The 26,740-nt window shown below is 42.4% G+C and overlaps 2 protein-coding genes across 2 annotated transcripts in view; one reads left to right on the forward strand and one right to left on the reverse strand.

Annotated features, from left to right (window-relative positions):
- Positions 1 to 268: 268 nt before the first annotated feature.
- On the reverse strand, positions 269 to 8,822 carry ace2 (angiotensin I converting enzyme 2). The gene is made up of 18 exons (XM_035628149.2): positions 8,575 to 8,822; positions 8,276 to 8,434; positions 8,005 to 8,098; positions 6,831 to 6,974; positions 6,469 to 6,584; positions 5,633 to 5,738; positions 5,139 to 5,236; positions 4,833 to 5,005; positions 3,894 to 4,120; positions 3,339 to 3,483; positions 2,988 to 3,086; positions 2,437 to 2,559; positions 2,062 to 2,240; positions 1,598 to 1,656; positions 1,385 to 1,482; positions 1,157 to 1,273; positions 888 to 1,082; positions 269 to 792 (listed from the first exon to the last, which is right to left on the reverse strand). The coding sequence occupies exons 1-18, from the start codon at positions 8,782 to 8,784 to the stop codon at positions 690 to 692; spliced, it is 2,445 nt and encodes an 814-aa protein (XP_035484042.2). The 5' UTR covers positions 8,785 to 8,822; the 3' UTR covers positions 269 to 689.
- Positions 8,823 to 12,755: 3,933 nt separating this feature from the next.
- Positions 12,756 to 26,740, forward strand: part of nhsb (Nance-Horan syndrome b (congenital cataracts and dental anomalies)) — a 41,520-nt gene continuing 27,535 nt past the window's right edge. The window contains exon 1 of the mRNA XM_035629180.2: positions 12,756 to 13,395. Coding sequence (XP_035485073.2) covers positions 13,116 to 13,395 — 280 coding nt within the window. The 5' untranslated portion in view covers positions 12,756 to 13,115. The remainder of the gene's footprint in view (positions 13,396 to 26,740) is intronic.

A 26,740-nucleotide genomic window follows, 5' to 3' on the forward strand; every position in this document is an offset into this window, starting at 1 on the left:
GTTATTCAGAGTTATTGAATAATTAGGTAATATTGATGTACTTCGATCAATATTTATTTTGGGCTTATTGTGTTCATGATTTCCGTGTAAGTGGTACAACTTAAAATACAAGTTTAAGTAATTGTTTTGAATAAATAATTTTAATTTTAATTAAACTGCTATTTCAGGTATGGTGTTTTGTATCCGTTCATTTGCAGATAATTTAATGTATATTTAAAGGTATTCAAAATATACATTAATCAGATTTAAATACACAAAAAGAACATGATAAAATAAAACACTATTTATTTTAACAATTATAATTCATTTGACTTTATGATGTTTCAAAAAGTGTAGTTGAGTACATGCTGTAATACTTCATAAGCATGATAGAAGTATATATTAATTTATAAAAGGAGCACACTTTAAGTACTGTACATTTACATGTAAGTATGCTAAGTGTACAACAATTAGGTGTACATTTTTTACAGGGGGATTTTTAAAGGGGTATTAACAATAATAGTCAGTGAGGGTCAAAACCCCAGACAACCAAATCTTTTACACATATACACATTTGGTCGTGTTGCCTGATGAAAGGCCACGCAGCACTGGTGAAAGAGGGGAAGGCTTTATAAAAGCAAAAGCTTTCACTTTGTCTTTGGATAGTGACTAAGAGCATCGACGACACCTTCCCTCTGTTCTCTGTTGAATCAGAATCCAGTTTGTTCATTGTCGCTGTCCTCGAAGGCTTTGTTAATTTGCCCGTCGTTGTCTGCGTCGTACGGATTCTCCGCGACCGTCTTTGCGGATTTCCTACAAACATACAAAGAAACACAACATGTCTCATGGTCATGGAGGGAAATGGTTTAACGTGCTTACAAAAAATTGCTTCTCGAGACCAAACTCACATCTTGCGATCTCTGACACCGGAGACAATGAGGTAGGTGCCCATGAGCACCACGATTCCCATGACGACCCCAAACACCACCAGCCACACCGTCACTGGCTGCTCCACAGGAGGGGCCAGTGTTGCCGGGATACCCACGAAGTCCAGCGTCCAGTCGTCCAGTTGGAAGGCACCGTTGATTCGGCCTCGGCATAAACTAGGATCAATATCAAAATATTAAAAACTGCGCTGGTCTGTACAAAATTCTGTGATTATTTCCCGGTGCCTCACCGGATGGCAGCCTCCACAATATTCTTTGGGATGAATATGGAAGGAGTCGCTGGGTTGGTGGCCACAAGGTTGAAGGAGATTCTGTGACTCATGTCGTAGGTGAGAATATTCTCTGATCTGCACGTGTAAACAGAGAAAAGCCCTCAAACAGACGTGGCGACAAAAGATAGTCAGAGGAAAGCGCTAAGCGTTAAGTCCCGGCCCCATGTTGACGCAGTCGCTACTCACGTGAAGGGAAGCGTCTCGTTCTGTTGTTGGTAGTACTGCCTCAAGGCGTACGCAATGTTGGCCTTGAACAGGTACAGCTCGTTGTCATTCCAGGTATACTGAAACACATTTGAGTTCATTAATATTTGCCATGATATTGAACACACTGCAGTTGTAATCATATATTGTAACCCCACAGTGATAACACCTCCGATGATGATTAAAGATACTCACAGCGTCATCGCCCATGGCAGCCTTCAAACTTATTCTGACTTTAATGGCATTCTGCGAATCTGTAAATAAACCAATTTGTGTTACTTGGGTGCTAGTGACTGGAGGTAACACCGTTCTTACATAACGGCAAGGGAGGAGTTTGTTCACTCGCACAGATTAAACGCCTCTGGGGCAGCAGCACTTCAGATCCATCAAAAAGGGCTAAAGTAAATGATATGGCAGACAAAGTGGGTTCAATAACAGTCACATTTGCTGTGCAGGAAACCACATGACAGAAGGGAACCTAAAGGTTTATTCAGATAAATTTCAAAGCTCAGCATTGCAGACAGACTTTACTTCCTGTTTTTGATTCAAATTTAAATATGCCCAACTATGGCAACGCCTGTAGTAAACAAACAAGATGTTACTTAATATTTCTTAAAGAGAACTTATTGAACATTGAGGTGATAATCTTTTGCACTCACATGGATCTATTGCTGCCTCCCAGCCGACAGTCCTGTTGTGTTTCTTATTCTCTGCCTTCAGCCATACATGGAGTTTTTGAAAATATTCCAACAGGGGGCCGGCATCCATCTTGACGTCACCGGATATCGTATGCAAAGCCCTGGTCCAGGACTTGGACCTTCCCTGCTCTAACATATTCCTAGCGAAAAAGATTTATGATGATAAAGTACTACTGCATTTTTTTTACCTGCGTACCTCAGTGTAATTTAATGTGACACACCAAAATCCAAAAACGTTGGTTTTGTGTGCGTACATGGACGATTTAAATATGAAATGTACAGATCCAACCAAAACAACTAAACAGAGTTCAAACAGGCACAGGAAGTTGTTCATACCTCAGCTTGGTTCCTGCGGCTGTAGAATTAGTAATGTCACATGTAGACAAGGGACCTGTGTGACCGGCCGCGTTGCAGAGCGCTTTTTGGAATTGAAACTGGTAGATGGTTCTTGTGAAGTACCTGTATTCACAACCGATGACGAAAAACACACACACACACACGGGTGATATTAATGGTAAATTGACTGTAGTCATATGGCGGATGACCAAGATGGTGGTGCCCATGGACACAGCGGCTCTGAGCTCAGTCGCTCCACGTGGCTTTGCAAGATGCTCTGCGGTTTCGTTGTAACATTGACCCATGTTACATGGGTCAATGTTACATTGACCCATTCACGCACACATTCATACAGTGTTTTCTATACACAGCGCTCTTTCTCTATCACACATCATTCATACGCTGGCAGCACAGCTGTCAGGGGATGAAATCATGACGTGCCCAAGGACACTTTCGGCGTGTGGACTGGAGGACCAGGGGATCGAACCATCGGCCTTTGGTCTAGTGGATGGCCCGCTGCGTGAAGTGCAGCTTTACGGGGGGAGGGTTACCTGATGAAGGAATAGTCTCCAGATACATGGAACAGAGCAGGCGGGTCACAGTAAGTCTCGTCTCTTGGCACCGGCTCCACCACCCCCACCTTGTCCCTCCTGTTGTGACAACAGAGAGTCAGCACTGATGCAGGCTGATGTTTTAACCACAGCTGACGCCATACGCAACATAACATGCCGCTATATTTGTCTGCATCATGACCACATTTCATTTCATGACCATATTTATGAACAGAGACATTAGTGACATGCATGTTTTATTTAATTTATCTGTGAATTATCACAGACTGCATAAACGAGCAGAAATGAACTGAATGATTTACAGATGATCCATACAGGGCCTCTGCTTACTTCATCTCCCACCAGCGCTGCATCCATTCATCCTTGGAGACGTTGCCTGCAAACACCTGCCACCTCCACTCCTCCAGCATGTAGGTGAACGGCAGTGTGGCCACGATGGTGAGCGCCTGTTTCAGCAGGAAGTTGATCTCGGTCTCTGGAACGCAAAAAGCCCGAAAACAGCTGGTGATATACAGAGCTAGAGCTGGATGGAGAGCTGGGTCTTTCTGGACTAAAGATCATCTTAGTGGCTACTGTAAGTTCTGAACTCTGTCATTCTAAGGTCAAGTTATGGTTGATTATCTAGTTTCTCTGTTGTAAAAAAGTGTCACGGTGTTTTTCTGCTGCAGGCAGTGAACATATGGTTTTAAGAGCAAGAAAAAAGTTGCCTGTTGGCTGGAAACAATTCTAAAAAGTTGAGGGGGAACAGGAAACCAAAACTTTGAACTGAAAGGTATCAAAAAAGCTCCACACATGATGGGAGCTGCACAGTTGGGTGGTTCACATATCTATTTTTATCACAAAAGTATTGATTTTAAGCAGCTGTAACTGTCAGTGTTATAGTACCGTTATCATAAGTGAAGTCGGCAGGCAGGAGGTCCAGGCTCTGCAGGTGTTTGGGCGTCGCGGCAGAGAGGGACATGATCTCCCCGACGGCCTCGTGGAAGCCCTCGTTGGCGCCGTCCCTCAGGAGGTAGGACAGGTTGCGGTAGGCCATCTGGTACTGGTTGTGACCCATCTCGTGGTGCACCGTCAGGAAGTCTTCCATGTTGACCTTGGTGCACATTTTGATCCTGAAGACATCACAGGAGCAGTTATATAAGTCTGATACAGACGCAGGCACGACACCGTATCTGATATATATACTGTACCAATAAAACACCCTGCTCAGCAACACGTTTATAATGAGTCACGTGAAGTTGATTGAAATGTATCAGTCACAGGAGACAGGTGAAGTTACAGGGTTTCATGGAGAATAAGTTGTTTTCATATTCATGCTGGGGCATGTGGGTTAATGTTTGACAACATCAAGACCTTGGTTTTCTTTATTGGAAAGGAAATAATGACTCAGTGATTTATCAACACCATCGTTCCAGCAAGTCTATATTTATGGCTCACATGTTTCTGATTTACAACCAGATAACTCCTCTCCAGAAGCAGCGAAAAGAAAAGAGAAAAAAACAAACGTCTCTAAAAGGAAGTTCTTTTGAATGAACGTTAAATCAATTCCCAGTCTCTCTGCATGACATCTGGCAGGCTGTTCGGGGAGAAGCTGCTCGTACAAATTATCAATCCTATTTAGAAATGTATATTTGTCTTTTCTCCTTTAGGTAAAGTCATCAGTACTTCGAGTCCTTTAAATTGAGATTTTCCATGGCGGTTAAAACTGTAAATGACGGTATTGATTTTAATGTCTTTAACTTCCCCCTGCGTTTTATTCTCAAGAGACTGTACTTCATGTACATGTGTGTGCATTCAATAGAGTATATTAAAAACGTGCGTTACCTAAAGTCCTCTTTGTTCCCCATGTCCCAGGCTGTGGGGTGACAGACCACCTTGCGTCCGTCCTCGGGCTTCACCAGCATGGAGTTGTTCCAGAAGTTTTCAAACATCGTGTACAGGCCCACAGAAGTGAAGAACTTCTCTGCTTCCTTAAAAAGTCTGATTTCATTCCATCCCTGGAATTTAAGTTGACATTTGGTAGATTATTTCAGTTCCAACAAAGGACCTTTTTTATATATATATATATTTATATGAAATATATTTTAAAATCAAAAACAGAATTACACAGTCAAATGAATTGTGATGTACCTTATCCAGCATAGTTTTGCTGACGTCGATATCGGGTTTTTCCGGGTAGGGAACAGACAGAGGGTACAGGTTGGTCCAGAATCTCCCCCACATGTCACCTGAACAATCAACACAAAAGGTATTTATTTTTGTTGCAATCATTTCAAAGGTGTTTGGGAGCACTGATTCTCAAGCTAGGGGTTGGGGAAAAACCCGCCCAGGGGTCGGGAGATTAAGAGCTGGGTCGCAAGATGTTTTCCAGAAAACAAATGCAAATTTGAAACCAATCAGAAATAGATAATGATAGATGATAGAATACGGATGATAATCAGAGTACAGTGCGACTGTTTCTCTGTTCTGTATTTGTGAACTTGAAGCTTTGAATCTTGAATCTTTTATGATAATGAAGCTCAAAAGGTAAAAGGGGGAAAAGAGTATAAGGATAGGTGATATCAGGAGGGTTTGATACCCGGCGACAGGAATGATAATCATTCTGAACAAAATCCTCAACATACCCAGCAGGTGGGCTGGCAGAGGCCCCTGTGAATGGATGTATCCTGGGTAGACCTCCATTAGCCTGGCTCTCACGTAGGCATGCAGCTCCTTGTACAATGGCATGATCTGTAAAAACAATAAATCCCTGTTTTTAACTGTGATATGTATTCGAACCTATGTCAAATGTACATTTCAAAGTCTTTAGGTTTTACCTTTAATGTAAACGTACATTTTTCACCAGGTTTTTCTTTTCAAAAAGTAAATTACACACAGTAGGAAATATTATAAGGAAGCATAACCTGGAGCACAAAGAAAGATCAACGTGAAGAGTCCCACTTTCTTCCATAAATCTTAAACTCAAACAAGGAGTGTGTGTTTCTTCATCTTTCTTCTTCTTCATATTTAATACACTGGTGTGGGATGTTTGAACTGAACTAACTTACCTGGAGTAATGTAGGATCTCATTAACCATATATAGTGGAAGTCTGAACTTAGTATTAGACCTGTGAATGTGAACAAGTGAGTTTCCACTTGGCCTTTACTATTTCTTCTCCAAAATCATTATTCCAAGCTCGTCACCTACTTGCTAATGAGTCCCGGGAGCGAGGAAGTAGTAATGAATGAAGGGTAGGTGCCAAAAAGCCTTTCACTGGTTTTTTTGCAAAGGGTTTCACTAAAGAATTAGGTTGTGTTTAAGCCATAAGATGTCTCATCTGCAAAGAGGAACGTATTGGTAATAAATTGTTCTAATTCCTCAGATGGGAGGAGGCTGTCGTTGTATAAATCAATAATCTTACTCTTACACAAAACATCCATCAGAGGCAAATCGACAGACACGGACAGATCTCAGACGTACCTCCTTGTATACTGAACGGACATCGTCCATGAGCTGATCTCTAGTGTACTTGTACCGAATGTCGTCCTCAATGGTCTCATAGTTATATCTCCAGTACGCTCCGTAGTCTTCAAAACCTGCATGTGTGTTTTTGTCAGAGAGAAGAAGACATTGAGAGGAGGCACAATCCATGTTCGACAAAAGTTATTTTCTGTAGTTTTTTCTGAGGGGAACAAATTAAGTCTGGAGTCAACGTATTTCCACTGGATTACATGGAGATCATCCGCATGTGGCTTCCCCGTCATTCACACATTCCAAATATCAACAACGCTCTCAAAAATGGTATTACACCAGGGGCCATATTTCTCTTTTGAATGTATCACCGTTTAGTTTGGCTGCTTCATTCTTCAGATCCACATAATCTTCATACAGGGGCCGCATCCTCTTCCCCACCTCTCTCCTCCAGCCCTCCCACACGTGCAGACGCTCGGAGTAGTTTCGGCTGTTGAACATCACATGCTCCAGGCCTGTGAACGGGGGCGAGGCAGTGACGGAGCAGAATGAGCTCAGATACCGTAGATGTGAATGGGAAAGCAAGTAAAAAGTGCTTCAATCCCTGTATGTGACACATACAGAATATACACTGCATAACATTTCAAAAATGCTCTGTTACCATTAAAAATCATTAAAAGATCTAGTGAAGTAAATGTAACATCGGAAAAAGTGTACTCTATGTATTAAGTACCAGAAGAATGCCATGTGACTGAAAATATACTTATAATATACTATAAAATTTGTGAGCTGCATTTAACGGCTTGGCAATTTAGTTCAGTGGTTTCCAAACAAGAGATCGAGCTCCTCTCAAGGGTCACGGGATAAATATCAGGAGCTGTGAGAATATATATGCGGCAAAATAAAGAAAATAATAATAATTTGCCATTCAAATCTGTATCCTTTTTTTTGGGGCTCTGTATTCATTGTTGTTTTGGTGAAATATTAGATGATTTTATTGTGTTGGACCCCGAACAGTTACTAAAGGAAACCATCTGAGAAGTTTGAAGGCAAATCTGTCTTTGGTGGATTTGCTCATGCACGTCTGAAATATATGACAAGAAACAACCTGAACCAGACGCTGTCCAAATGTAAAACATTATTATGAAATCAAAACTATAGATGTCAGATTAATGAAGTAGGGTGAATAATACAATATTTCAACTCAACAAAAATGTTACAGTAGCTGAAAATCATCGAAATACTCAAGTTCAGTAGCTCAAAATGATACTTGGGTAAATGTTTCTTTGCACCATTGGAATGAAAGTATTGCATTCAAACTTTTGAAACTGTTTGCTGTCGGAGGTTATATTTACAGATCTAATCATTATAATAACATAATTCCCACAATGAAATACAGTGACTCACTACAACCTCTATTCAATAACTTTGACAAAAGACATTTTCTTTTTCTGAGTGACTATATTAATTAGAAACTGCTTTATCTAACCGACAGTAGCCGGGAGCCACGTTGCCATAAACCGTCCTCATTAACAGAGCGTGTACCTGGCTCCAAAGTCTGGCAGTTCAGGGGGTCGTCCATCAGACACACTGTCGCTGTGCTGTAGATGGTGCTCATCTCACTCATCACCTTACTCAGCTGCAAGTGGATTTTAAAAAGACGAATGTGAATTGAAAATCAACAAGAGTGATAGAATTAAGTCGAGACGACTGTAGTCAACGGTCCAGAATATAGAACTTGTGTCTTTGTAGCTTTCACTGACATGAAAGAAAGCATGTAATACAATGTCATTCAAGGTTGAGTGACAGGTCTTACGTGTGCACCCTTATCCTGGGACAGGGCACCAGCGCCTTTGTCTTGAAGGGAGATGAGCTGTAATTTGATTTCTGGATCATTGATCTCGCCGATGGGGAATTTCTGCGACTCTTCTGACATCTGGGTGTAGAAGTTGCTCCAAATTTGCCCCTGTTCTGACTGCGCAGAATGAAAACAAGATGCATCGCATTATGTCAGTCAGTGGCTTGCGCTGCATTGCTTTTCAAACTCCCATAGGTAACAACATGATCAGGGTTTTTTTGGGGCAACTTAGTTCCCCCCCCCCCCCCAGTGCTTACCAGTTTGTCTGAGTTCTCCTTTGTGATGTCGGTGTTGTAGGCCCATGACGCCAGAGAGTACGTGTACATGCGCTGTGTGGCCTCCTTGTCGAACTTCTTCAGAAACTCCCTCGCCCCGTTCTCCACGTCCAGCTGGGCAGAAACGGAGCAGGTCACGACCAGCAATGCTACAAGAATCCTAGCAGACATCTTGGGCAGCTTCAGCTCCATCCACACACACACACAGACTAACTCTGAGGAGGTGGGACGCTGGGACGTTATACAGTTTCAATAACCTCCTACGCTGCCTTGGCCTTTGGACAGCAAGAGCCATAATTGCAGGTGTATTGGAGTTCTCATTTACAGGCAACTCGTGTTATACAGCACTTTGATAGATTATCAGTTGCAAAATAGAAACATGATCTCTTCCACAGTTTGTTAATTGTGTCTTGTGAGTAAATGAGCTCGTCTGATAAGATGTTGGCTGTAAGCCTGTCAACGTGAGAACACGGGTCAAAATCGTGTGGCATAAACTTAAAGGCCTGATGTTATAAACAAGAAATCAAGGTGATAAATGTATGAACTACAATGAATGAATCAAGTGGAAACTAACTGTATGTGGTGGCACTTTACTTAAAATGCTCTACGTTACATGAAAGACACCAAAAAACATTAAACTATGAGCAAAAACAAAATATTGTTTCCATTAACTCTTTCTTTCAAAAAGCTATTTTATTATTTTGATCTTATTCATATCTTATAGCAATTTCTCAACTTTTTAAAATGATTTGATCTTGTTTCATATGTTATTATTTGGGGATATTAATATTTTATTTATATAAGATAAGATATTGTGTACATTTTAGCTTTTGTTTAAGTTATCATTATCACTACAATCGTAAAATACAACCGCAGCATCACAGTTGTAAACAGGGGCCCCTTGATGACCTTTTGAGGAAACATGAAACAACATGGGACAAGCTTCCAACCTTCTTATCATGTGGCTGTGGATTTCCGAGCAACAAATAAATTGCAAGCCACGCACTGCGGTGCTGATAAGAAATCAGCCATGAGGGCAAGGTTTATTATTTAGATTTATTACTAACCCCCAAAGGTCACTTAATACTCCCTCTCTCTCGCTCTCTCTATCGCTGCCTCAAATCAATCAATAATCTAACAAAACATTAATAAAATAGAATCACAAAAAAACAATTATAATTGTCTTTGCATCTGCAGCAACATCATGACTTCAGTTCAGGATATCTTCCAGTGCTCTGGCCTCAGTTTACCATTTCCCTTCTCATTAAAGAGGCGTCCGTGCTCAGACAAAGGCTTGGGTTTGTTTGAAGGATGTGTTCATCAACTTTTTTTTAGTTTTCTCAGTTCCATTATTCTAATTCTATCAGCGCTGCACAATACACTCGCAGCACCTGTGTTACATCCCTGGGAACAATGATTTGATGCCCTCCTGTGGAAAACGTTGGAATAACCGTGCTGATTAAAAGATATACTGTACTTACTGTCTGTGTCCACTTGTGAATCAAAAGCATCTTCGGTTGCTTTGACTGTGCCTCCTGACAAAATACGCTGTTCTTGCAAAAATGCTTCTTCAATAAGTCAATTTAGTGAGACGTACTGTACTGCCTTTAAAGGATAAAACTTGTTTTTCACTTTTTTAAAACCTATTTATGTCAACAAATAAAACTTCAAACTAAATTCCAGACTATAATTAAATTTTTCAATGCAATTTTATTTGTACAGCGCCAAATCACAATATACATTGTCTCAAGGAACTTTACATAGTCAGGTCAATATTACAATATTACAGGGAAGACCGAACAAATCCCACAATGAGGAACCACTTGCTCATGTGGCATGACTTGATAAGATGGAGATTTTTTTCCCCTACTGAATAATGCATGATATTTACCTATAATTATGATAAATAATATGCAATATAACATCTGTAACATAGCGTATAAGCAGTAAAGTACAAGGTTTGCCTTTGAAATGTGTTAGCATATAGACATGAGGTAAAATAAAGACTCAAGTAAAGAACAAGCGCCTCAAATTTAAGTTACAGTACTATGTTCTACTTAGTTACTTTCCACCACTATTCAGTTAAATATACCGAGTAGATTTGATACACGCATGTCACATGGAAAACTCAGAGGGAAAGAGTCCCCTGACAATTACAAATAGATAGACCTGAAATATCTAATTCATAGAATTTGAAGCAATGCTCAACACTCTTCGTGTTCACAGTGAAGCTAGGTTGTACAGTAGAAGACTGGCACTTATTCTAAACGATCACCTCATTTGCTGGGATGCTTGTACAGTATGGGACATTTCGCAACATGCAGCCCGTCGCTTGTCTTCTTGGCAGCGCAGAGTGAGGCCCATGATAGGTTACTGTCAATCTGCGCTGCCTCAGATTCGCTGCAACAGCAAGTTTACTGCCGACAATGTCTATATAGAGACTGAGCCTCGAGGCTATGGGCTAATCACGGTGAATGAATGAGACAACGGCCCGGCTTAGCATCCTGGAATCTCACATTCAGCAGAAAAGGAAAAAGAAAAAAGAAAAGAAAACCGGCTCACTAAGTATGGGTTCTTGCTCCAAGTGAGTTTCTCCGAGAAGCTTTAAGTTTAGTTGTTTAAGGTTTGGAGAAAACTTACTGTACATCGTATTACACTATATTCCAAGTTTATTCCATAATGTATTGCTGTAAGTCCTACTGCTTTTCTAATAATGTAATACATGTGTAAAACAGGGTGGCTGTGAAGGAAACTTGTGATTTTTTTCAGAAATCTACAATCACAGATTTTCCATTTCTTTTAAATTTTATGTTATGCCATAAAAAGGAACATAATTACAGTGTATGCACTTTACATGCAGGTGTAAAACTTTGGATTGTCTCCCACTCTTTTGGACTGATTTGTTTTTGATTGTGTACTTTTGTGAGTTGTTAATTGCTTTCAGATGTTCATCGTGGTGTAATCGCGTTATCATAGAGTCTAGCAACTTGTTGGTATGTCAAAAGAATTAGTTTCATGGAGTTAATGTGTGAACAAGGCCTGGGGAATATTTTGGTGAAATGCTGATAATAGTTGATTGGTGAACGCCTTCAGAAAACTTTTTACATCATACTGACTCATTTGACCCTAAAGACTTGCTGTGATTAGAGCTGCAACAGTTATTCGATTAGTAATCAATTACTAAATTAATCGGCCACTATTTTGATTATCGATTAATTGGTTCAAGTAGTTTTTATGGAAAAATAAGTCTAAATTCTCTGATTTCAGCTCTTAAAAGTGAATATCTTCTGGTTTCTTTGCTCCTCCGTGACAGTGAACTCAATATCTTTGGTGTGTGGACAAAACAAAACATCATCTTGGTTATTGGGAAACTAATCTGATGTTAATTTCCCACAATTTTATGACTTTTTATGGACCGAACAACTAATCGATGAATCGAGAAAACAATCGACAGATTAATCGATTATGGAAATAATCGTTAGTTGCGGCCCTAGCTGTGATTGAATCGCAAATTCATTATTAACTGCTTGATATTCATACATTGAATCTGTGCTAGATGGTCTGCTCCCATTTCCCAAGGGGCGACTGTCGTGTGCAGATCTGAACCCCCACTGGTCAAAAGTTTGATATTCAGAATTAAGGAACATTTCAAAAAAACATTTCTCAAGGACTTCCCTCAGTGTAGGATCCACTGCAGGGTCCAATAGAAAAGTCTGAACTAACCGTCATGTTGTAATGAAATGCCCCTCTGTCCTAACATGATGAACCAATGGAATGTAACTCTACGGGCTGGTGTTTGTGGCCGTTCCCTCTCCACACATCATGTCCACATCTCCGGGTTTTCCCTCAGTCTTCCCTCTCATCCCCTCAGCCTGCACACTGTTCAGGCCACTGAGACAGGCTGCGACAATTCCCCCCGAAAATGACCACGGCACGATCGGAAACACAAGGACAGACTTGGAAAATAAAAGTGCAAGGTGGGCAGATTGTGTATGAACCAGTACGCGCGTATTTAAAGCTGAGCCATGTAGGAGGATTCTGACTACAATCCTTTTATCTTTTGTCATCCGTACTACGTTTTGCACACGTCGCCTCCGGCGCTGCTCCGCGTTTCTACTTGACCCAGGCTCTTATTTTGAAAATGTCGCGCGGTGCTTCCTCTTCGTGCGCGCTGGTTTGACGCGGCACGGAGGCAACCCATGATCGCAGACTCAACACGCATCCTCACGCCACTGACCTGCGCTTAGCCGTGTCCTGCATGTGTGTGCATGTGTGTGCATGTGTGAGCGGGAGTGTGAGTGATCCCCAGCAGCCAGCAGCAGGACGGAGGATCTCAAGGAGAATGGGGGAACTTTGGATCGACGCCCGGGGATAACGCGCGGTCGGCCCGAACCTCGTCGGCTTTTCTCGCGGATTTTTTTTCAGCATATTTGGATGTTGTCTGTTCCCCCCTTTTCCCGTTTTCTTCTAGTCAGTGGGGATTTACACTTGGCTTACAAGTCCCGTTATTCGCGGCGTGCAAAATGCCATTCGCCAAAAGGATTGTGGAGCCGCCGCTGCTGTGCAGGCACCACATCCCCAACGACGAGGGGCTGCTCTTCGAGGACCTGTGTGCCATCAGTAACGTGGTTCTGTCCCGGACCTTGCGACAGCTGTCCGACCTGGCCCGGCACGCCTGCTCCTTATTTCAGGAGCTGGAGAACGACATCATTAACACCAACCAGCGGGTCTGGGTCCTCCAGAACAAAATAGGCCAGATACAGCAGACTGCCAGTGCCCTAGACCCAAAAAAGGAGGCAGTGCGTAAGTAGACCAATATTCCCCCCACTCCAAAAAAAAGACATCACCTTGTCATTTACACCTGAGCAACGTGTGATTTGATTCATCCATAACCCAACATATACTGTATGTGCCTTCAAGCTTTTCGAACGGCTCCCACCTTTGAAAAAAATAAAATAAAAAATCATCCTCTTTATTTTTTGCCCAGCTGCACGACGCGCGCCCGCCGTGCCGACGCGGCCGCGCTCTCATCCCTCATTGAAATGTGTCACACGGTTGCTTTTGCACATTGGACCATTCAGCAACACCGAGGTGCGCTTCCACGGCGCAGGATGTGTTGACTGCTCATTCATTCGGCGGCCCGGGTGTGTGTGTGTGTGTGTCAGTCGACTGGGGGGGGGGGGGGGGGTCGAGGTGGTGTGTGTGTGTGTGTGTGTGTGTGTGTGTTCACAGGCAGCGCGGAGAGGAGCGGAGGGGCGTGTGTGTGTTGCCGCTGCATTGGCTCAGCATCGCAGTCTCGTTACTGCGGGTAGCGCACACACCTGAAGCATGTACACACGGTGTTCTCCGGGCCGCCTCGGTCACTCGGGGTGTGAATGGATGAAGTTCAGGATCGAGCTCCTCTTAAAAGGGTTTTCAGATGTTTGTGTGCGCGCTTGCTTGTGTGTGTGTGTGTGTGTGTGTGTCTGTGTGCGGGCGCGCCGCGCGCGCGCGCGCGTTGGGGTTTTCACAGGCGACTCCCCGTGCGCCAAAACCCACCCTTCCCACACGCCGCCGCCCGCACCAACACAGCATCAATAATGAATCCAGATGTGTCCGTGTTGCAGGTCCAACATGAACCGGTCATGGGGGGATATATATTCCTGTGTAGCCGCAATCGCAGTGCGCGCGGCTGTGGACGGGGGGGGGGGGGCTGTTTTGGCACCGATGGAAGACTCGTTCAGTGTAACAGCACGTTCTGTACGGCAGCTACAGATTATTTATGTCCTCTGCAGTCCCCTCGGTGTTCGGCGTCTGATGTCAGACCATCCGTTTGGGGATTTCAGTCCAGATTTTTTTTTGTGCAGCTTCACATCAGGTTAATCACAATCTGGGACAATCACCGAAGAGCATTTTGGGGGGGCCTAAAGCGAGTGTATGCTCATGAACTCCCTCTTTGGATTTACCCCCAACCCCCAACAACAACAACAACAACAACACACACACATTTGAGCATATTTGTCACTGAGGCAAGCCACGTCTCTATTACACAAAACAATCTTCCTGCTTTGTTTGCTCCGGTTCGCTTTGGATTCAGATGACTGAGGCTCTGATGTCGAAGAAAACGTGCATTTTGTCGGTGAGGGACAGCCCTGGGAATTTCCTGCACAGCACAACAGTCCAAAGAGTCTCTCCACACAACACAAGTGCCCTCACATCTCACTATTCTATGAATGTGTGTCGGCATCTACACCCAGAAGTCCGTCCGTCTGGTTTCACCTGTTGTGCCCAGAAAACCCTGAAATATTCATTTTTGTTTTTGTGGAGTGGATTCTGCTCCGATATCTCTGTGGCCAGTCAAGACATCGTACAGGGATTCAATGTCAGTGACGATAGCTTTCCCCATATGATCGTGGGGTGTGTCATCACATGCAACGCAGCCAATATGGTGCGAACCATGGATCGATCTTGAACGTGGCAGTAGGAAGTGATCTGATGGCGTTTAGACAGTCAGTTTGTGCAGGTCATTTAATAATAGTACTCACAAGTTGGACCTATATATTAACACGTGGGACAATGATCAAATAGTGAATTCTACCAAAACTTTCTGTTTGGTGATTTGTTTCAATTGATTTGAAACTGTTACTCCACTTTGTCTGGCTTGAATGACAAGTTTCTAAGTCCTAAAGTGATCATGTAGGTACCTGCAAACCAATCTCAGTTTGTGTAGCGAGCAAACATTTAGACCCAATAGTCTATATTAATGAATCCAGCCGTCTACGGACTACTTTTGATCCATAAACAAGGTGTGAAGGTTGAGCCATTAATGCAGTGGAATCTCATAACACAAAACTAAATCAAATGTTGTATTGTGCCTGTATACTTTTCTTATGGCAGCAGCTGATGACTATTTTTGATTGCTGATTGATTGACATTGATCATTTTCATCATTTGATTTTTGTTATGGCACGAGACCCCTCATGTTTCATGAATAGCCCCAGATCTAAAATACGTACTAAAAAAAAAGAAAAAAAGAATAGCCCCACATCTATATATCCGTCCCTTGGAAATAGTCTCCCATTGTTGGATCTACTTCACACTTGGCAGGAGAGAGAGAGAGAGCCATGGCGCTAGTTACTTGCCATTGGCGGCATCTGGTAGTAACCAGCAAGCTAGTTCACCAAGGCAAGACTCGAAGGCTGTGGATATGAGAAGCGTCTTCAAAAAGAACAAATATTGAAGGTAACGGGAGGTGGAGGGAGAGTTGTGTCCTGTTGCTGTGGCAGCAGACGGAGTCAGGGAGAAAGTTCTGGGTGTTGAAGAAGAGGGCTCCTTAGTGTAGCACCGGAGCAGCTATAGTTGGGGTCTCAAATGATTTTGCCACAAGGCAAATCTATGAAAACAAGTGCTTCCAAATGCACATCTTTACGATTATAGCAATGGAAATAATCTTATATAAGACTCTAGCCCACCAGTGTGATAGGCAGAGAGAGAAAACTTAAAAAGAGCAACAAGAGCACAACAGAGGAAGGGAGGAGGTTGTAATGATGTTATGGACGATCTGTGTTATCAGGGCACAGGATGCATTGATTACAACAGTTGATGACAGTTGATGGGAATAAGTAATTTGATGAATAGCAATATAAAGTGGATTGTTGTACATCTGTTTGAATATTGGCCTGTATAGCTGCATCCAATTGTGTTGCTGTGCGGAGTGGCTGTCAGCCTTCATGGAATCATGAGCACCGACGACAGTTTAGTCCCTATGGGATGGAACGGAGGGTTTGCTTTCGTATTGTAGTTGGTGTGTTCAAATAATTGATGAATTAATGTATATAATACATTGATACGTGAGATACATTTTTTGTAGACGAGAGGTGAAGAAGAGGAGAGCATCAGAGGAGACAGAACAGACAGAGAGTTTGTCACAGTTCAAGAGGAGCTATGAGACCAGGGATATTAAAACTGAATTAAATATCCTCAATGTCTAGCACATGATCGCTTCATCAATATGAAAGTTTTACTCCTGCTGATGAAAGTAAGAAGTAAGAACGACAACTAAGGTGGCACTTGGTGTGTTCATTTTGATTCCATGCTGTGAATACCTCTGCACCCAACCTGAAACCTAGAGCTGTGTTCCATGTCTTATATCCATTTTATATTTTACTGACAATCTAAAGACTTGGGGGCTGAGCCTCTGATGTTTCGACATCCTACCAACACGTCTGATTTGGTCCATGGGATATCGGAGTGTTGTTAGAAATCCCTGTTGTAGTTTACGCTGACCAGCTCATCAATTATCAACTAAGGTGCCAATCAGTTTTCTGTCAATCGACAGCAAAACCAGTGGACTAATTTGTTCCAGTTCTAATATCACCTCATAAATATGCATATCATAATTGTGCTGTGTGACTGTGCCACCAGAACTTTTTGCCTTTATATTATTCCGTTACGTTGTAAATGTGCTGTGATTTTGATGCTGTCATTTCTCTCTGTCTTGCTAAAAGCAGATGTTCATATAAATTAACCTCCACAGCCCCCCCTAAAAAAAAACATTAACAGAAGCTGATTTCTTTCTATGTAATATTCCAGAAAGAAAAGACAAAGGATCAGTAGAAGAGGTGGAGACCTACACATCATCTATACAACTGAGACGAGGGAGGAATTGGGATTAGTCTGAAATGTTAAAACCATCCAAATAGGTTTGAGAGTAAAGGGTTTGGCATTAAAACTTCTTTACACCTCTGAAATGTGTACAGCACTCAGCCATCTGACCTCTGGCATGTTGGTGTACTTCTAAAGTATATCACAGATAAATATCAGATAACAAACACTTGATGAGTGAAATAAAGGAAAATCTTCTAAGGGTGCAGCATCGATACAACACACACCCGACGCCTGTTGTTGAATTAGAAGCCTAGAACTGAATGCCTGAAGCAATTTGCAATGCAATGTTGGATCGTTTTCACCTTGCATATGAGCAGTTGGAGGCATTTAGCTTTTCGTGAAAGTATCGCTCTCAGAAAATGAAGTCAATTTTAAAGGCCTCTCTTCAAAAGGGGTCAGGGTTTTATGCTGGTGGAAAAAAGTAGCTCCAACATTAAAGGTCCCTTATCGTAGAAAGTGAGATTTCCACATCTCTCTTTTGACGGTGAAGCTGGTCAAGGTGCTCTACAAATACTGTATCTATACACAAAAGAGAATCCAACACTCAATCGGTGGAGAAGTGCGTCAAACAAGCCGCCAGGACTTGTGTAGGGTTGTGATGTCACAATTGTCGAGTTACCGCCCTCAGCCGTGCCCCCAACCCAATTTTTGTTTGTTTTTGTTTTAACTTTATTAACAACTAGAACAGAATCTAGCAATCTACAGCATAAACACACACACACACACACACACATATGCACACACAATGGTGGAAGGGATTTTAATGTGAATATATTGGTCTGCAGCAAATATATTGTACTGCTCTGGCAACACTGGTTTCCTCCTGGTATGCCGTTAAAGCAAATTTGACTTTGAATTTGAATTTAAGAGTGAATGGCCTGTGGCAGCGGGGGACTACTCTGTCTCACTAGTCTGCATAGTAACAGGAGAGAGAGAGAGGGAGGCCTGCTTTAACCTTTCAGCGGTGTCAGACTCGCTCTCTCTCTCTCTCCCTCGATGGTCATACATTTTTACTCACCGTCTTCTGTAGTGCAACTAGAATCAGATCTTGAGCACACGTCATGTTGTCAAAACATTTTGTTATGGACAAATGAAGAAGAGAAGAAGCACAGTGACTTGAGTGCCAACAGTACAGATCCTCAGTGGTCTGGAAGTAAATGTGGTTCCCGTTTTTTTTTTCCGTCTTCTTCTGTTTCTCACTCGCAAACACAGAAAAAAGTCCCACAGTCAAAGGAGAAATAGTAGAGACATATTTGCCGACTTTGTGCTACTGGCCAGCAGGCTTAATCTGCTCTGTGTGTGTGATTCAGGGATCTGATTTCAACCACACAAGCCAGGTTAGGATACACTCTGTCCAGACACACATTGGGTCCGTCTCACACCTCAGCACAAGACACACACACACACACACACACACACACACACACACACACACACACACACACACACACACACACACACACACACACACACACACACACACACACACACACACACACACACACACACACACACACACACACACACACACACACACACACACACACACCTAATGAGATGTTTTCGGAATCCAATATGTGCGATGGTTTATGAGCTTCTTCGGTTGCCTCTGTCTCTGCCTCCATCTGTTCTTCCCTCCATCTTTGCATCTTTGTGTCCATTCTCCTCTTCCTCCTCCTCCCCATCTATACCTCTTCCCTCACTGCCCTACTTTCCCCATCATCATCATCAGCAGCACGGAGAGACTCCTGCCTCTTGACAGCGTATTTAATGTTTAATGCACTTTGATTTCCACCCAGACACTTACAAGCCTGAGAGGAGAGGAGAGGTTTGATAAGAGAGTTAAAGGGGGAGAGACAGAGGAAGATAAGGGAAGGCCACGGTTGTGCAGGGCAGAGCTTCTGATGTGAAAGACATGTGGGCAGGAACAAATATTTCAGTGGGGGTGGCAGGGATGGGGATGGGCTGACCTGGATACAATGCTCATGTGACATGTATTGACATATTAATGTTTGAATCACGTTTGAAATGAAAACAATTATGGAGATAATATCACAGAAGGATAAACTGTATCATCCTGCCGCTGACTCATCAAAACAGCAAAACTTAAATTCAAACACATATGGGCATATTGATACTTATTCTGTGGTGTTTCATTCAACACATTATTAAAGATGCATCATGTTTCAGATACTGAAGACGACCACCCCGACCATGTTAATCTTTCATACTTGAACCACAAAAAAAAAGCCAAAAAACATTGATAAAGCTGGCGATTGGAAATGTGTGTGGAAATTTTAGTTTGAACATGCAATCTTTACATATCAAACAACACTAAAGACAATATGGACAAACATTACTTTTCATCATAATTAAGTCACAATTATTTTTGAAGAAAGAGATATTTCACTCAGCTGATCAGTGCCACCAAAAGACACTGATCTGTGTTTGCGTTCATCTTTGATTAAATAAGCAGGAAAATGACAAATCCTCTGTTGAGAATAAATGTAAACATAATTTTGTTTAGAAAGGGGGAATCTTGAGACTTAAACCCCAGAGTGATATCTCCATCATTAGCACGGAGGTCATAATGAAGAGGGTGAAAATGGAAAGGCTCAGGGAATGGAGGATTTAATAATCATCACCTTTATTGTATTTTGAGGAATACAAAAGGCAATATCCTTCCTTCTTAGTTTTCTTTCCTGTGTATTTTATCTATGTCTTTGAACACCGTCCACTTAAAAGAGTCTTAGAGACAGAGCTCTGTGCCTCTTTAAGATATGACAGGTGAAATCATTTTTTTTATTTAGTTCCTGTTATGTTCTTTTTCTCCAAAATCCCTGACCACTGACCTTTAAAAGCAAAATCAGTGGTTACATTAAGCCAATGTTGTGGAAACGTTTCCTGCCAGCTGGGATCTTACTTTCACTGTGTCATACCCAAATATAAAAAAAACAAAAACAAACCTCAAATCAAAGAATATGGGCAGCGTATGTCCACTTACTGTGTGTTACCACGGAAACATGTGGGCATCACGTGTGGGGAGGTCATCAGGGATGATATTGTGTGTCACACAAAGACACACGGTTTATTATGTTCATCTCTCCAAAGACTCTTATGTCATGGAGAGTAACGAACAAAAAAAACATAACTGCACATTTTCTGTTCTCATGGCCCAATTACCTCTATGCTAATTTTGGCTAAAGTGATTCCACTGCCTCCTGTAGAGTAACACAGGGACAGGTGACACACTTTCAGACCAACCTCCCTGTACCAGCAGGTAAACCCTCACGCAACCACATCACACAAACATAAACACACTGGCACTCGCACACACACGCGCACGTGCGTGCAAGGGCGCCACACGCACGCACACAACCCGCTGAACTCTGCGAGCCTCCTCTCTCCGTCTCTCATGTTTTCATTTGAAATTCCGCTTTAAGTGCCTCTGTCTCTGTTGCCGTTGCAGCCGGCTATAAAACATGCATGCAGAACCTCTTGGTCTGTACATCACAGTGCTCGGCCGACTGGATGGCTGGCATGCTGGAGATGATTCCTCGTCTGTGCAAACTGGCCTCTGGCCTTTTTCATGTTGTTGTGGGTCTTACGATCATCAAGGACGGAGCACTGGCTCTGTAAAGCACAGGCGAATGCAAACAGTTTTCTCACCGCTGTACAGTGTGTGGTAAAATGTGTGTTGACATGTAAATACAGGTAGCATTCAAGTTAGTTTTCATGTTGAACAGAATACATGTGTTTGTTATTTATAGGTTTATATTTCATCACAATTACTTTTATTCATTCATTCATATATGATGACATCATCAGAGGTCACACTTCAGCTTCATTGGGCATTCAAGTTCCTTGAAGACAGATCATTGAGTTTAACATAATTTAAAGAGCACATTTAAGTAGTTTGATGCTCATAGAGAGGAGCTGTACATGTACAGTACATACATGGTTTTAATTACATGAGAGGTTGTGTGTGCGGAGCGCAGGAAACCCGAGTTAACTACAGAGATTGTTGGTATCGGTCCGATAGAGAGATTGAACTGCCAAGATGGCAAAAAAGCAAAGACATGGGCCTAAATTCAGCACGGAATCTTGAGACAGTGATGATGAATCAAAAGTTAAAGAACAGGGCACAGACAAGTACAACAGACATTGTCAATGAGTCACAGACAGTGACATCCTCGTTGCATTGCAGTGTTGTTCTGTAGTAAAGCTCGGCTGAAGCTGTGTGTGAATGTGCATCCATGCATAAATGTCTCCCCGGTGTGTGTGTGTGTGTTTATGTGTGTGTGTGAGTGTGGTGTGTGTGCGCGCACATTTGTGTGTCAGCCTCCTGCGACATGCTGCACTGAACTGTCCTGATCTGCTGTCACCGTCTCTGCCTGGAGACCCCATGTTCATCACCGTTCCCCCCAAAATCGTTGACAGGCGGCTGGGGACCGTTAAAAATGCACACGCTCAGCGATCTCTCTGGGTCAGTGTGCATGCGTGTCTGCATGTCCGTCATTGTCTGTGCACCGAGTGGACATCTCTGTAAACTATCGACTCCAGCATAGCGCATACTGTACAGTGCAATAACTCCTCAAGGACCTATGGGTAACTTTATTCCCTGTGTACAATTAAGTACCGACAGACTTCAATTGACTCACTTGGGAGATGGTAGATGTGTCAACAATGAACGAATGAAATTGCTTTTAGATAAAATTCCTTGTAGCTGAAATGATAATTCCAACTTTTTGAATAAACTGCAAAGAACAAATGAGAAATAAGTCACTGGTTTCACTTGGCCCCTAAAATTCAAATACTTCCTGGTTTTCTTGGTCTTTGAAGAAAGCCAGACTCTGTTCTCACCTGAGATTGGCATTTGCTGACATTTTACAACCAATTGATTGAGGAAAAACAATTGTTGATTGATCGGTGATAAAAAATAATCCCTGGTCGCAGCCCGGGGCTGAAACAATTATTTGATTAACAGAGTTGCCGTTCAAAAGACAAGTAATCAGCAAAAGTTATAGTTAATGAATCAAAAATGTAACCTATTTGGATGAAGCCATGTAGATAACTACTTTACTGTATTTTGGAGGGACAAACAGAGAGATGGATAGAGGGACAGACTTTCTCTTTCATTCTCTCCTTCTCTATCCCTCGCTCACTCGCCCTTTTTTCGCTCTGCATTGCAAGAAAGTCTCACACAGAGGCTCTCGCAGAGGGGTGTTTTTGTAGTTTGCAGGGGTGCTGTTGGCAAAGAGCAGTCGTGTTACAACAGACAGACATTTACCAAAAGAAAAGAGCGATACAGAAGAGACCGATATAGAAGAGACTGGGAGAGAAAGGAGTATGTTAATGGTGAGTGAATAAGGAACATTTTTGCTTCATTTAAACAACTAATTATACAAAAATATTATGGAGAGAGTTTTTAAACCGAGTCCATTTTGACCCTCCTTGATTTTAACACTCATTATCTCTGTTTCATTACTGTATGCCAGATTATTTAAACACACTGGAACTCGCGCCCGCAGGTTATGGAGATATTTGGCTGAGCAGAGCTGTTAATACTACCCCCTCGTCGGAATCACTAGAGCCGACATTCGTTGCAGCCTGGTATTAGCAGATGACAAAAATAAGATGGGGAAGCCAATTATATCAATAATGTTGTGACTGTGTGCTTGAGCAGGGCTCAGAATATGGACAGCAGAGATTATGAGTATCAGATGGGATTTAGGGGCAAAGCATGGACGGTTGAGATGATTTTTTCTTTTTTTTCAACGGAAGAGCTTCATGATGGACTTAGTAAACTATCGGCGTAGGATGGAATCAGATGGAGTCAGGAAAAGCTTAGGAGAGGTTGTCTGCCGCTTGTTTTAAGGACTGAGCCGCTCTTAAGGACTTCCTTAGAAACAGATTGTCTTCGTAAGAACCTTAGCACAAGGCAAAGAAGAGCCAAACTAATTGGACTATACTAGCAACCCCTGCCTTGAAACATGCTCACCATACTGTGCAGGCATGTGTGTGTGTGTGTATGTGTGTATGTGTGTGTGTGTATACTGTATGAGTGTGTGTGTGTGTGTGTGTGTGTGTGTGTGTGTGTGTGTGAGAAAGAGATACTGCTGTACAGTTTTCAACAACATTAAAGCACGTGAACAAGCATTACAGATTGGGCAACATTTTCAAACAAGCGTCTTTAACGTGTAGCAACAGATCCGTGCTCATTAAAGAGCCTTCCTATTGGTCGCTGATACACTGTGTTAAGGCGAGGTAAATTAATCCAATTTCACAGCAGGCTGGTGAGAGGTGAGGACAGCCCAAGCCAAGGCTGCACTAATTAGCCGTATATCTGTCACTATCGCTCGTATCAAGAGATCCTACCAAAAACTACCACCTTCTTCTGCATCAAACACAAAAACATACAGTGTATATACACACACACACACACACACATACTTCTCACAACTACAACCTGTTTCCCTCCTTCACAAACAGGCACGCAGGAACCCGCGATATCAGGAAGCCCAATTTCTTACCAGACCTGAGCCACACAAAGGGGCAGACACTGTAAGGATAATGAGTGTGAGTCTGTACTTGACTTTGCATGCGTGTTATCTGCACTGTGTCCGGCTTGATGACTGCGCTAATGTACCTCTGGATGACAGGCCGGAGATGCGTTAGCTAGAGGCTGCAGGCTACCACAGCTGTTACAGAGGAAGAGGAGAGGACAAATGCATGAGTGGAAGAAATTGTTGAGCAGTAACAAGACAAGAGAGTCCACAGGCTCGACTTCGGCCCCAGTGAGTAATTTTTGTAGTTTCAAACCGCAAACAACTGAGCATCCGACAGGCGACACTTTCTGGTGGCGCACGCCTCATTCCATTTCCGGTTTCCGGCAGCGCTGAAAATTCAACGTGAGTGCGGACCGTTTTGTGCAACAACCGTATTCAACACGACATAGCCAACATGGCGTCTCACACGGAGGTCGGGTCCACCTCACGTAACTATATTTAACTCATTCAAAGTAATTAAAAATAACTAATTCAAATAACACCCATTCCTTGTTGCAGGTGATTATACATGTGTGAACACAAGGTGATGGACAATATATTCAATTTCTGTGAAGACGTTCTTCTAAATATTACACACTGGAGCTTTAAGGTTTAACATTGACCATGTTCTCCATCTTACTTTAACACGTCAGCACGGTCGATAAATTAGCAGAACGGCAGAGGGAATGGTATTGACCTGCAGATGCTTGATGGCACTGGATGAAAAGTTGTAACCAAAGTCATTGCAATTCGTCTTAAGGGGGGAAATTAACGTTTTAGAACTGAGCGGCAGGACAAAAAAAGAGGGGCAGAACCATTAACTGAGGGGGGGGGGATTTAATATCATACAGTAATAGTACTGCAGATTCAACATGTTTAAAATAATTACAGTATCCTGACAGAGTCTGCTCCCATTCTATGATAGTAATTATCACCACACAGTCAAATAATTACAGTATCAAGAAATTACAATTAACCAATTGTGTGACTTACTGGGGACTCCCTATCACTATTATGTATGTGTGCATGTGCGTGCCTGTGCGCGTGTGTGTGTGTGTGTGTGAGAGAGATTGAGACTTACCCAGAAGATAACTCCACTGAGGCCAAGTCCCTACAGATGAAATGTGATAGCAGATTAATAGCAGAACATATTAAAGTCACAAACCCTATTATTTCCCCTTGAATCTACACTTAATCAATTAATATGTAACATCTTATTCACTAGTCAGAGCTCCTCTACGCCTTTACCCTCAGCATAATATAAATGTAATCACACTGAGTTGGTGAATGGTACAGCGAAACTGCATCAACATAATTTGCACAAGAAAGAAAAAGATAACAAGGAATGATAATTGCACTTGCCAATTATCCAATACACAATAAAAACAAGTCATGAACTTATTTGACTTCATTATGTTGTACTTTTTATTTTGTGTTTACTTAAATTAGGGAATACATTAAGCTAGATAACCTTTTAGTGACATTTGTTCTCAAGAAAAACTGCACTCGGAGAGCTCGGAGAACGCACATCTCCGCCAAGGACGCGTAAAAAAAAGATTCCCGGATTAACTCGTTTATCCGCATCTGCTGATGAAACTCATTTTTATGAGTTTTTCCTTGGCTCTTGCACCGCCTCGCCACAACATTTCAGGAAAATCTGTTTGGTAGTTTTTGTGTTATCCTGCTAGATAACAGACAAACAAACGCAGACATAAAGATACGCATGACATCTGGAAGGTATGATTTAATTTCAGTCAAAACTGGAATTCTTGTTGAAAGCCGTGTAAATGAAGCACTGCACACACAGTGATACTGTCAGGCGAAACCAGACCTTTAATCAAAGTTGGTTTGCAGTGAGACAGGGCCATATGGTTTGCAGTGGATGAGAAGCAGTGATCCTGAGGATGATTCGACCCCAGCTGAACCTTTGTGCCTCACATTTACACCAAGCGATGTTTAGTGTCGCAGCGCAGATACGTCCCTGATGGGCACAGATCTCGGCACAGATCTTTCCCAACCGACTTACAATCATCGTTATCATTAAAAATATTATTTTACTCATATCAGAGGTAGCCGGGTAGCATTTAGCACAACCGTGTTGGATTTTAGCCACGCCCTGACCAGGAATGTAACTTCGACCTTCTGTACCAAAGTCATCTGTGTAACCCACTAAGCATTACCAGATGCCTACGATCACGTTGCATTTCATCACAAATAACCGCTTACTGCATGTAACTGCAGCTTTGGCAGTTTGGTGCCATGCACCTTTCATCACACTGAGACTCTTAGAGAAATTGAAGATCATTTCAGTATCAAGAAAAACATCAATTACGTCTGGATGACTTGATGTTCTGCTTACGTATTAAGCTGTTTCAGCGGTTAATTAGTCTCTTTTCCTCTCTGCTTTCGGGGGGTCTCCTGTTTTCACAAGGTGAGATCTCTTATAAAAGGAGGCCAGAAGCTTTATTCTCTGTTAGAAGCACAAAAGACTTAACAAACACACACACACATCTGCATAAATGCATGTACACACAAACACTTGTACGACTCTCGACTCAGACAAACACGCAGATGCACAAATCCATGACCGACGCTTAGATGTCCCACAGAAACTGGCCGTCCTCTCAACCCCGGGATGAAAGGGGAGATGATGCATTAAACATCCTCTCCGCTCTTCAACGGTTCATTATAGTACAGTCAGAGCCTATGCCTAAAAACAGGTTCTTTCTAATGAGACGAAGCTCACTACATAACCCCGTCACTTTCATTCACGTGTAATCTGAAGGGATTCTGTGGTTGTGTTGTCGCCTTCTTGGCCGATCTCGTGCAGATGCCGGTGGTGTCCGGTCAAAAATAACCAAATGGTTTTTATTGCAGTTATTTAAGGGGATTTTCCCGCTGCATTTGGCTTCTGTAATTGCAGATTAATATTCATGACTGCGGTGAACGGTGCA

Source organism: Scophthalmus maximus, chromosome 4, assembly GCF_022379125.1.
Source record: "Scophthalmus maximus strain ysfricsl-2021 chromosome 4, ASM2237912v1, whole genome shotgun sequence".
In the NCBI taxonomy this organism is placed as follows: Eukaryota; Metazoa; Chordata; class Actinopteri; order Pleuronectiformes; family Scophthalmidae; genus Scophthalmus; species Scophthalmus maximus.